General features: G+C 42.9%; 1 protein-coding gene across 1 annotated transcript; it reads left to right on the forward strand.

Annotated features, from left to right (window-relative positions):
- Positions 1-3,143: 3,143 nt before the first annotated feature.
- On the forward strand, positions 3,144-6,232 carry RTP4 (receptor transporter protein 4). The gene is made up of 2 exons (XM_045556869.1): positions 3,144-3,396; positions 5,569-6,232. Exons 1-2 carry the CDS (start codon positions 3,218-3,220, stop codon positions 6,152-6,154), a joined length of 765 nt encoding a protein of 254 aa, XP_045412825.1. The 5' UTR covers positions 3,144-3,217; the 3' UTR covers positions 6,155-6,232.
- The last annotated feature ends 5,594 nt before the right edge of the window (positions 6,233-11,826 follow it).

Below are 11,826 nucleotides of genomic sequence, written 5' to 3' on the forward strand. Positions count from 1 at the left end.
GTTGCAAGAGGTAACTGAGGATCACAGACATCTGGGCGTCAGTGAGGGTCTGAGAAGGTTGAAAACTTCTTTACTCTTGGTCAGTTAACTATGGAGGATGAAGGTCAGAATACTCCTAAAAACCTTTAATATAGTATTGATACTTGTGTGTATACTTTTCTTATCTCCCCAGGAGTTAGTTTTGGAAAAAGGATGGTTGTCACCTTTGCCCTAGCCTATGTGCAGAGATAAGCAGAAGCTTTTAACCTAAAGGATATTACCTCAGTGGGTTAAAAGCAAAATGGAGCTAGTTATGTTAAATTTCCCTTTCTCTGTTATAATACTTTCTTTTACTTCTTGTTATATCTTTTATAGGATAATCGGCCACGAAGACAGAGGTTGGACAGGTGCTCTGTGGGAAGAGCTGGTCTTACCAGCCAAGTTCCACAGACAGGGCCTCCATCTCCTTTTTCACTCCAACATCCATAAATCCTTATCACTCATGTCTAACCTCCTTTCTTTCCAAGCCTAAAATGTCCTCAAGAAGAACACATTTATTTGTGTTAAGCTTTGTGCTAGCCCTATTTATGATGAGTCATGTGACGTTCCAAAAATGGAGGCATACCTAAGATTACAAAAACTAAATTTAAGTCTTGGTCAGACCAAATCTATCTTGGCTTCAGTTCCTGCAACTTGTAAAGCAAGGGAGTTGGACTATTGCAGGGTTGGCAAAAATGCTATTTCATCTACCAGTCAGCTGGTAGTGGCTGCCTAGAACACTGTGCTGAGAGGGACTCTGAAGTTACACCCAAACCCTGAAAGAAAGTTGTGAGGATTGGTTGGCAATGTCTGTCTTGGGTAAGAGCAGGGGAAGGATGTTACTTGCCATTCCAGGATTAGATGATCCATTCATTTCAGCTCTGAGCTGTCAAAAATCTAAATTTTTCTATGCTCTTCTTTTTCAGAATTGATCTGTGCTTTTTTCCCTTTGAGAATTCTTCCTATTTTCCAGCTGTCTCTTGGCAATTTTTTAACCAATCTATTTTTTTGTGTGTGTCAGATGCTTTGGATGAGTATTAACCAATCTATGATAAGGACCCAACAGCTGATGAAAGCCTGAAGGTTACCATCATCACACTGTGTGATTTGGATAAGTCATTTTCTCTCACTGGTCTCAGTGAGATGGGAGGAGAATCACAAGATAATATCTAAGTCCTTTCCAACTGCCAAGTTCCACAACTCCATGACCCTGGAGTTACCATGCTTTGATACAAAAAACAAAACTAGTGGCTCACGCCTATAATCCTAACACTCTGGGAGGCCGAGGCAGGTGGATCATTTGAGCTCAGGAGTTCGAGACCAGCCTGAGCAAGAGTGAGACCCCGTCTCTACTGAAAAAATAAAAAGAAATTAGCTGGACAACTAAAAATATATAGAAAAAATTAGCCAGGCATGGTGGCACAGGCCTATAGTCCTAGATACTCGGGAGGCTGAGGCAGGAGGATCACTTGAGCCCAGGAGTTTGAGGTTGCTGTGAGGTAAGCTGTCGCCATGGCACTCTAGCCCAGGCAACAGAGTGAGACTCTGTCTCATAGAAACAAAAACAAAAACAAAAGTAGTTTAAATGCATTGTGTGGTTGCAAAAGGGGCCAAAATTTTCTTCTTTTCCTTGTCTGTTTTTTTTCATGATTTTTTTTTATTATTATTTCAGCATATTGTGGGGGTACAAAAGTTTAGGTTACATATATTGCTCTTGCCCCTCCACCCCCCCAAGTCAGAGCTTCAAACGTGTCCATCCCCTAGATCTTTCTTGGTGGTGGGGAAGGTAGTGGGCTTCCTCCAGGCCCTCAAATCTCAAAGCCTACCTGTGGTATTGTAAAGCATATATTTGGTCTTTGACCCTGTTTCCTGGATGATAACTTCTAAAATCCTTAGAATCTCCACAGTCATCTTTTGTGTGCTAATGGCTGGTTGAAGGCTGGCAGCCCCTAGGTAGCCTTAGGATGGGGCTGGTCACTAGAAAGATCAAGCCATGATTAGAGAGTTGGGACTTTTAGCCTGACCCTACAATGTCCGGGTGACACTGGGGGGGAGAGAGGCTGAAGGTTAAGTTAATCACTAATGGCCCATGGTTTAATAAATCATGCCTACATAATGGAACCTCCATAAAAGCCCAAAAAGACAGGGTTCAGAGGGCTTTCAGATAGCTGAAAGCTGGGCTGATCCTGTCTTAGACACAGAAGCTATAGTGGGGCTTTTTTTCCTATTTCCCTTATGTGAATTTAAACCCCAGGGGACAAAGCTTACTTTCTAAAATCCCAAACTCTTTGATTTAGAAGTGTCTTTAAGGGTCATTTAGTCCAAATTCCTCACCCTAGAACAGGAATTCTCTTTATCCTACTGCTGAAAGATGGCTCCTACTCCTGCGTGTACACTGACCTTCCAGCTAACTTACATAGTGAATGGCAGAGTTAAATAATCCACTCATGCAGCTATTCTCTCCCACCGAGACCCAGGAAATCTCCCTAGACAAAACTGCTAGTTCAGGGTTTCAAGATGGCTCCAGTGTGCTAGCCTGGAACCTGAAATGCCATTCTCAGCTTCTTCTCAAGCAGTAGGGTGAGTGGAGACATTGCAGCTTTTGAATCTACACAGACTGAGATTCACAAGTCTCACCTCTACTGCTCACTCTCGTTGGGTGGCTTTGGAAAAGGTACCTCAGCTCTCTGTGCAGTTCGCCTGCAAAATACCAGGAATAATCCTCTCTTAGGGCACTGCAGTGAGGAATCATTGTGTGCAGGTGCATGAAATGAATGTTGAACACCCTCTTCGCCCATGTCTCCCCAGGGTATGAGCATCTGTGGGGATAAAACCTGTTCCTTAGACAAAAGATACTCCTTTATCCCCATGCAGCTTATAGTGCTTCGCCTATTATAAAAATGAGAGGAAAAGAAAATAAAAGCTAATTTACATGTCACCCCAGAATCTAGAACAGAGCTCTGTATTCAGACATTTCTCTCGGCAAGGCCTGTTAACAAACTAACAGAATTCTTCTGCTGTTTTTGGAACAAAGATTTCTTCTGTGTATCCAAACAGTTGAAGGCTAAAAAACAGCTCAGGTCCAGACATAGAAACTGAAACTTAACTGAGCAGAGAAACAGAAACTGAACTGAACAGGGAAACTGAAACTGTTTCTCTAGCTGGGAATCCAGCAACACTGAAAGGTACTCACTGAACAATGATTCAGCCTCAGAAGAAGAAAATCGTTTTGGATACTGGGACGTGGGAGCAGACATTTCAAGAACTGATCCAGGAGGTGAAACCCCGGGCCAAGTGGACCCTGAAGTTAAATGGGGACCTTGAGCTGGACTGCGTGGCCCCAGGGTGGAAGCAGTATCAGCAGAGAGCCTTTGGCTGGTGAGTGTGGGTGTCCCCAGCAGTAGACCTTCTGAGCAGAGAGGCTCAGCTTAGCATTTATTCTTTTGAGAGCTTGTTGAAAAGAATAAATGTCACCAGGCTCCCCATCCTTTTGTGGTCACAGAGCTCTTTAGTGTCTAACTGATAAGACTCCAAGCCTCCTTTTTGTTTAACTATAGGAAGTTTCTTCTTTTACTGTGTTTCCCTTCCTAAATATTTCTGGAAAACCCTGAAGAATTCCTCCATGCTCCAGAAATCTTCCCTTTTATTCTCTTGCCATCCCATTTGTTCCGGACTACCCCTGGAGTCTCCTGCAGTCTCCCTATCAGTCCTGATGGGCTTCCCCAGGCTGCAGCAGCTCTCCAAGCCCTGGCCCTGTTCTGTCCAAGCCTGGGACTGGGTCCTTCCTTTAATGCCATAAGAATTGGCTAAGATCAAGCAGTCACTCTGAACATTACTTTGCTGAAGGCCTGGGGATACTAGGAGAGAATGATGCTGTAAAAACTAAATTGAAAACCTAGTTCCTGAAGTTTCCAATTACCCCTCCCTTATTGGCCCTCTCCCTCTTTAACTCTCAGCAAGCCTCCAGGTTGCAGGAACCAGCTTCCTTGCCCATGTTAGGAGGGGGAAAACTCCTGACCTGAAGTCCCCTGTTTTTATATGGCACACAGGACTTTCAGTCTACTTTTCATCTAACCTATTACCCTGCTTGCCTGCCTGCCCCTATCCCACTTCAGGATACCCTGCTCTCTAATAGGCCATTCTTTACAGACTATTAACCATGCCATGCATTTTCAGACTTCCATACCCTTTCTTATGGTGCTTTGCCTGTTTGGCAGGCCCTTTCCTCATTTTCTACCTACTTATCCTTCAAGGACCACTCAAGTACCACCTCCTCTTAAAAGCATTCCCTGGTCCTCCTAGGCAGAGTAATTCTTTCTTCTACAGTCTCATAAGATAATGGGATAATCTTACCCCATAAGGATAAGATAAAAAAACTATATAATATGCATATATGTATATATAATTATATAAATATGTATTATATTTTAAAATAATACATTTATAAATAATATATATTTCTATATTACATATTATATAAAATACAGTATATATTTAGTTTTAGCTGCAGAATCCATTGCTTAAATAAAGCCTCCTAAGACTCTGCAGAACAGTTTTCAAGCCACGTGCCAGACCCCGTATAGTCATTTTATTCTGCTTTGTGATCCGGTGAGCTGTGTTTTTGTCCACATCAGCCAGAGCTCTTTGAGGGACTCGTGATGTATTTTTTCACTTTGGCACACCCCCCACCCCCAAACAGGAAGGTGTTTCTCCTGTTCAGATGAATTAATCTGATAGTCACGTTGAGATAGGAAAAGCAACTTACCAACATACTTGTGGAAAATATCAGCTTTTGAAAAGCATTTTGTATTTTATAAGTGTTTTCATATACATTGTCTCATTTGATGCTGACAAAAAAAACCCTTGAATATTATTTTATGGATGTAAGAACTGAAACTTACAGAAGGAAAGTGCCTTACCCAAGGTCCCCCTGATGTAAACTATGGACTTGGATCTTCAACTCAAGTATTAGGGCTCCAGGTCCTAGTCTGTTTCTCTAGGTGCAAGAGTAGACATGTTTCTCATTAGAGGTAATATGGTATAGTAGGTAAATAAGGTTGGTTTAAAACGCCTGAGATTAGAAACATACCTCTATCACTTACCCTGTGTGTCCTTGTTATGACTCAGTTTTCTTATCTGCATATTGGGTTCAACAATGCTTACTTCATAGGAATGCTTTAAAGGTGAAATGGGATAACATTGTCAAGCACCAATTGCAGTGCCTGCCTTGTGACAGGTACTTTATTAAAGTTTTCTGTGACCATAATGAGGAACACATTTCTCTGACAGAAGGCAGAAATTATTTCCCCCCTGAGATATCTAAAGATGTTTTACTAGCAAAAAGGTAGACTTGGGGGCCACATATGGGTGGTCGGTGGGTCACAGGAAAAAGTTTTATCTGAACCACGATCTCTCTTGTTCCTGTTTGTCAATGACTGGGACACATGAACTTTTCTGAATTAAAAGGGGTCTTAGAGATGATGCAGGACTGTTTTCTCTCAGATTAACAATCAGTTGAGGACACAATGGGCATTTTCCCTCTGACTGTAGGTTCCAGTGCTCCTTATGCTGCCGAAGTTGGGCTTCTGCCCGAGTGCAGATTCTGTGCCACACATACTGGGAACGCCGGATGGACCAGGGCCAGGTGGTTATGAGACTTTTCTCTCAGAGGTGCCAGAAGTGTACCTGGTCCCGATATGAGATGCCTGAATTCTCCCCAGAGAGTACCACGAGGATTCTGAACAACCTGGTGCAGCATATTCTGAAGAGGTACTACGGGGATGGAACCAGGAAGTTTCCAAATACGTCAGTGATCCCAGAGGTGGCTTTGGAAGGGTCCCATGACAGTGACAACTGTGAGGCATGTGCTCTGGGCTTCTGTGTACAGGGCTTGCAAAGCCATGTGACAAAGCCACCCACATCCCCACCCTCCTACCTGAAGATTGGGAGTTCCTTTCCTGGAAATAGTATCGTGTGCATCCCCAAACAAGCCATGGACCAGTCAGCTCAGGCAACGGAGGCTAAGGCGAGTGGCTATAAGGGGTCAGTGCCCAGCCATGACCAGGATCCATTGATCGTCTATGTCTTTTTTTTCCTAGTTTTTTTTCTTATAGCTAAATGCTTTCAACAAGAATGATAAACATAGGCTTGCCTTCTTCTCTCCTCAGGTCTTAAGTCCATGGTAATCAATGAACTGGCAGCCATTTTAATATGACAGAGAATTTACTCTGAGACCAAGCAGGGTCAAGTTGGTAGAATAAACACTAGTTTCCTAGATATCTTCTGAAAATAGTCTAAAGCATGACCAAATAAATAATGGACCAAATAATAAATATGTGATGAGTCACTGAAAGGTCTTCGTTCATTTATTCACTTATTCACTTTCATTAGTATGGATAAATATAGAGATCTTATCTTGATAAGAACGGAGGGTCATGAACACTATTGGAAAGTGTGGTAGCTGGAATAAGGATCCCCTCCCTCAAATACGCATGTCCTAATCCCCAGAAGCTATAAATATCTTACTTTACATGGCAGAATGGACTTTTGCCGATGTGATTAATTTAAGGATCTTGAGATAGGTAGATGACCTTGCATTATCCAGGTGGGTAATAACAAGTGTCTTTATAAGAGGGAGGCAACAGGGTCAAAGCCAGAAAAAGGAGATTGGACAATGGAACCAGAGGTTGGGGTGATGTGCTTGGAAGTTGGAGAAAGAGACCACAAGCCAAGGAGCGAAGGCAGAATCCAAAAAGGCAAAGAAAAATTCCTCCTCTGGAGCCTTCAGAAGGAACCAGCCCTGCCAACACGTGACTTTCGCCCAGTGATTTTGGACTTCTGACCTCCAGAACTGTTAGATAGTGTTATGAATTTGTCTTGTTTTAAGGCACTAAGTTTGTGGCAATTTGTCACGCCAGCAATAGGAAACTAATATAGTTATCAACATCACAGCAGGAATCAGCCAATTATGTTTTAGGTATGCCTCAGTTCTGACAGTAAAAAAAGAGCATTTTATACATTAGAAATATTGATCCATCCCATGCCCCCTCTTGTTCTTCCTTCTCTCCTACTTAAACACACTCATTCCCTGTTTCAAAAAGATTCCCTTTGATTTGGTGACCCTTGGAGCTATCACATGGGATTGGCAAGCATGTGAGCACTTGCCAGTGTTGAGATCCCGTGGTGCAAGGCTACCTCCTTCACACCCGTCTGTGCCTTGAGGCATCTCTGTGTGGCCACCCGCTGCCTTCTCTGCATTACCGTGTTTAAAACCAACCTCAACAGCATCTCCTACGTTGCTGTTTCAATGCCCCCAGCCACCCAAGCTTATCTTTAACTTCTTCTCCCTGTCACTAACACATTTTATCCCTTCTTTTGTCAAGTTGCTCCCATCTCTTCCTTCTACTCTTCCTTGTCATCCCCTCTCCCCACCTGGTTCAAGATTACTGAATAGCTAGGGGATTTGGAGTTTATCCCATAGGCAATGGGGAGTCCATGCAAGCATTAGAGGATATGGGTAATATGAGTAGAACCACACTTAAAAAATACTATATATTTCTGGGAAAGAATCGAGTATAGAACGGAAATAGTGAAGAATCTGGCTTGCAATAGGCTAGTGATGAACACAGAAAGGGGTTTATGTAGACAATAAACATAAGAGGCCAGAAAACCCAAGAATAAAAATACTTCCTTTTCCTCTGGCCATCTCTTTCCATTTTCTCTAGGCCACCCCCATGAGCACTCTCTCTTTTCCTTGGGCCTCAGTTTCTCCATCTACAAGATAGGTTGAGGTAAAAACATAGACAATTGAACACGTGTTTACCTTTGCTCTCTCTTGTATCCACACTGAGTAACAGCAAAAGGAGAATAAAGGCATCAATATACAAGGGCAAGGAGAATACTTAGAAGCTAGAACACTGATGTACTAGTGACAGGTAACTGACTTAGAAGAGGAGAAAGAGCTGGAATATAAACTAAATATGGGAAAATCAAGATACAAGGCAATTCACATGGCACAATTCCAGAAAGGCTCAAACTATAGGCAACCAGTAGCTCTGAAGGTGGGCACTGAGGAGCCTGAAGTAGGAGCACTGGCTGATAGACCTTCTAACAAGTTTCTTTCCCCCACTCCCAGGCAGCGTGGGAACCACGCTTCACCCAAGGGGGTTGAGGGGGGGAGGAATGAAGGCTTATTTGCTGAACACATTTACAGTAAGGCAATGTATATTACACAATGGCTAGAAAAGAGGCTTTCAAATGTTCTTGCCACAAAGAAATGATAAGTGTATGAGGTGCTGGATATGCTGATTGATCATCATACAACATATATATGTACTGAAACATCAAATTGTCACTACAAATATGTACAATTATAATGTGTTGACTAAAAAAGTATTTCCAACATAGAATTCTATACCCAGCCAAAACTTAATCATGTCTAGGTGTAGAATAAACTTCATTTTCAGACATTCAACGAGTAAAAATTTTACCTGCCTCTCTCCATGTACCCATTTTCAGGAAGCTACTAGAGGAAACACATCCAAAAAATGACTGAGTAAACCATTTATGGTGAAGACATGGGGCCCAGGAAGTAGAGGGAGATAAGGAGAGTTCTTAAAATGCTGGAAAGGCCAGCTCCGTCACTGCAGTGAGCACCAGGGAAGTGGCAGTGGAGGGCTCTGGTGTAGGCAATGAAAGGGTGCACTGACTGGAGAATTTTAAATTTATAATAGCTAATGAAAAGTTGTCTATTTTTCATTTTACCACAAACGCTACCAGTTCTGAACAATGTCAGTGATGAATTATTTCCCCCAAATAACATTTCGTTGGTCTAAATTCTAAACAATTGCTACAGTTACAGTTAAGTTTTAATAATACTTATATAAGCATTATTCTAACCAATAAATCACACTGTGAACAGATCCCCAGCCTTGAAATTCAATTACTCCAAGGAATTCCAAGAACGGCCAGGGATGAGGGACTAGTCTTTCCTTAGCTGGGTGCCCATCTCCCTTGACTCCTTTCTCTAGCCTGGGATGTGAGTCTGGGGAGAGCTATATCCCAGAGGCTCAAGGATTTATAAAGGTCTATGGAATCTGTTTGGAGTTGGCCTCAGTCTCTTTCCTTTGCAGAGAAACAAATGGCCCCAACATTCTTGGAGAAACTTGTCTTTAACACTGGAACAGAGGGTCCCCAAGCTTTCTGTGATGTACAGGAGGGAGGCGTTAAAATAAATGTACCTATTTGACATTCAGTGTGTCAAATAGGTACATCACTGATTGGTTGAGTTCAGTTTAGGTTTCCAGAATATTCACATCCAAATATTTGGGTATTTTGTTTCTATGGCACCTTGTGTAACTGCTCAGTGCCCAATAAATATTATTTGATTTATTGGACATTTGTTGGGCTTAAAGGCTAACTCTCCCCACCCTCCCCAACCAACTGTTTAGGGCAGGAGTAATGAGGGCCGGGATGGCAGCCTGGGAAGCATCACTCTGTCCCTATGCTGGGGAATTAATTTGGCTCCTGAAATAATAGATTGGGATATCACTGGAGGGAAGAAATATGAGGAGAGAAATTCAGCAGCATCCCACCAACCATGAGTGGATATTACCAGTCAGGCCAGGCAGCCAAGCTGGGATCAGGAACAGAAACAAATTTATTTTATAAACACTGTAAGCACTGAGATAATTCTCAGGCAAACAGATCTGACCTGAGAAGGCTTAGCAAAAGCTGCTGTTAACAAAATCAGTCATCCCTTGAAATGGAAAAGGTTTTTTCCATGTGTTGGTCATTGATTGTAGCCAAGGGCCAAAAGCCATGGATTTCAAGGAGTGCTCAATGCAATCTCTGGCCCTTTCTGCACTGCCTTTCATGCTCTTTGCCTCCTTTACACGTCACACCCTCATCCCCAGTGAATTCAAGGCATTTTCATCCTAGAGGATGAGGCCTCTAAACATCCTCAGGCCAGAAGGGCAGAGAGAAAAAAGCCTCTGGGGGTTTGGAAGGACAGATTCATCAGATGTCAGAGCCGGAAGCGATTTTAGAGCAGGATCATGACCCACCCCCTTCAGCAGGAGTGAGAAGAGTCACTTTTGACCCCTGCTGCCTCAGCTGAGACCAAAAGGCACCAATAATTTCCACTTAAGGATGTCAAAGAGGTGAACACTCAGGGGTGATGCCTTAGTCTCTGGATTAAACTAAAAGCTCTGAATATGGAACCAGGAATTTTTAAAATTTATAATGGGAAGTAAGGAGAGGTTCAAAGGAGTGAGAGACAGAAGAATAGGAGTAAATGGGGCAAAACAATGTATTCTGGCTCCTGAGAATTTCCCAACAATCTTGGAGTTGATGAAGGCCCACAGTATTCCAATGTGACTTGACCAGCCATTTGGGGGCCTGTAGTGGCAGGAAGCAGCACTGGCAGTCACTAATCCTCAGCCCCAGAGAGTTAGGTTGGCCTTTTCCCTGGAGACCCTGGGATGTGGGGGTAGAGGGGGTCCCAGGTGGCTTAATGGCTCAGACCCTTAGAGTGGGCTCTTGTGGACACTCTAGTCCTAATGCATCTTTTACAGATAAGGAAACCAAACCCTTGGAGGCCAAATTGAGTTGCCTGTTAAAGTATAATTTTCAAAAAGGTAAAATCATGTCTCTCATACAAATAGTAAGTAAATATGTTTCAAAGATTTTATTGAACTCATTGGTTAATGGGAAAACAATAAGATTTATGTTTGTTTGTTTATTTGTTTTTGACACAGAGTCTCGCTTTGTTGCCTGGGCTAGAGTGAGTGCCGTGGTGTCAGCCTAGCTCACAGCAACCTCAAACTCCTGGGCTTAAGCAATCCTCCTGCCTCAGCCTCCCAAGTAGCTGGGACTACAGGCATGCGCCACCATGCCCAGCTAATTTTTTCTATATATATTTTTAGTTGGCCAGATAATTTCTTTCTATTTTTAGTAGAGACGGAGTCTTGCTCTTGCTCAGGCTGATCTGGAACTCCTGACCTCAAGCGATCCACCCACCTCGGCCTCCTAGAGTGCTAGGATTACAGGCGTGAGCCACCGCACCCAGCCTGGAAAACAATAAGATTTAAAACCATCCCAAAGAGCATTTGAGAAACCAGATATATAATATATATAGCTTCCTGGGTTATAAGCTGTATAAAAACTAGTTTATGTTTAACAGGCTCATAAACTGTAAAGTCTGGGGCTACTAGTTCCACAGGGCATAAATTATTTGCATCTCTACTGAGCAAAATTTATAAGTGAAATTTTATCTCACAATGAAGCAAAATAGTCTAGTAAATAGAAAATTAGGTCCAGTGCTGAAAGAATATCTAATACTCTAATTTTTTTAATTTGTCCATGGTCACACTGGTAATTGCCAGCATATGTAAGACAGTTGAAGTCTAGTCTCATGATGCCCAACCCAATGTTTTTGTCCTTGCAACATAATCCAGAAAGACCAGGATGTCCAAACCTAAATTGTCAGTGGACTGCTGAGAGAAGGGATGGGTCCCCTACCTACCCAGTCCTTCCCTCCTCCTTAAAGTGCTGCTCATGCAAGCACCAACCTGCAAGGAGCCAGAACTGGGTCCTTGCTCCCACATTCCTCAAAACCAAGGGGTGGTCTCGATATCTTCCTCCTTCCTTTTGGTGTCCTGCAGGATCCCTTGGCCATCCCACCCCACCCACACACACTCACTTACTTCTCACACTTGGCTGTCTCTGGGCTCCGTGTTGGACCCTGTGACTCCTTTTCTGCACCTCTGAGCTCTTACTGCATGTGCTCAGTCAGAAGCCCCATTGGTT

Source organism: Lemur catta, chromosome 1 (assembly GCF_020740605.2).
Source record: "Lemur catta isolate mLemCat1 chromosome 1, mLemCat1.pri, whole genome shotgun sequence".
NCBI lineage: Eukaryota > Metazoa > Chordata > Mammalia > Primates > Lemuridae > Lemur > Lemur catta.

Excerpts from the sequence above, each read along its gene's own strand:
- RTP4 (XM_045556869.1), top strand. The coding sequence starts at position 3,218 with ATGATTCAGCCTCAGAAGAAGAAAATCGTTTTGGATACTGGGACGTGG. Across the intron at positions 3,397-5,568 it reads CAGCAGAGAGCCTTTGGCTG|GTTCCAGTGCTCCTTATGCT; the intron begins GTGAGTGTGGGT and ends CTCTGACTGTAG.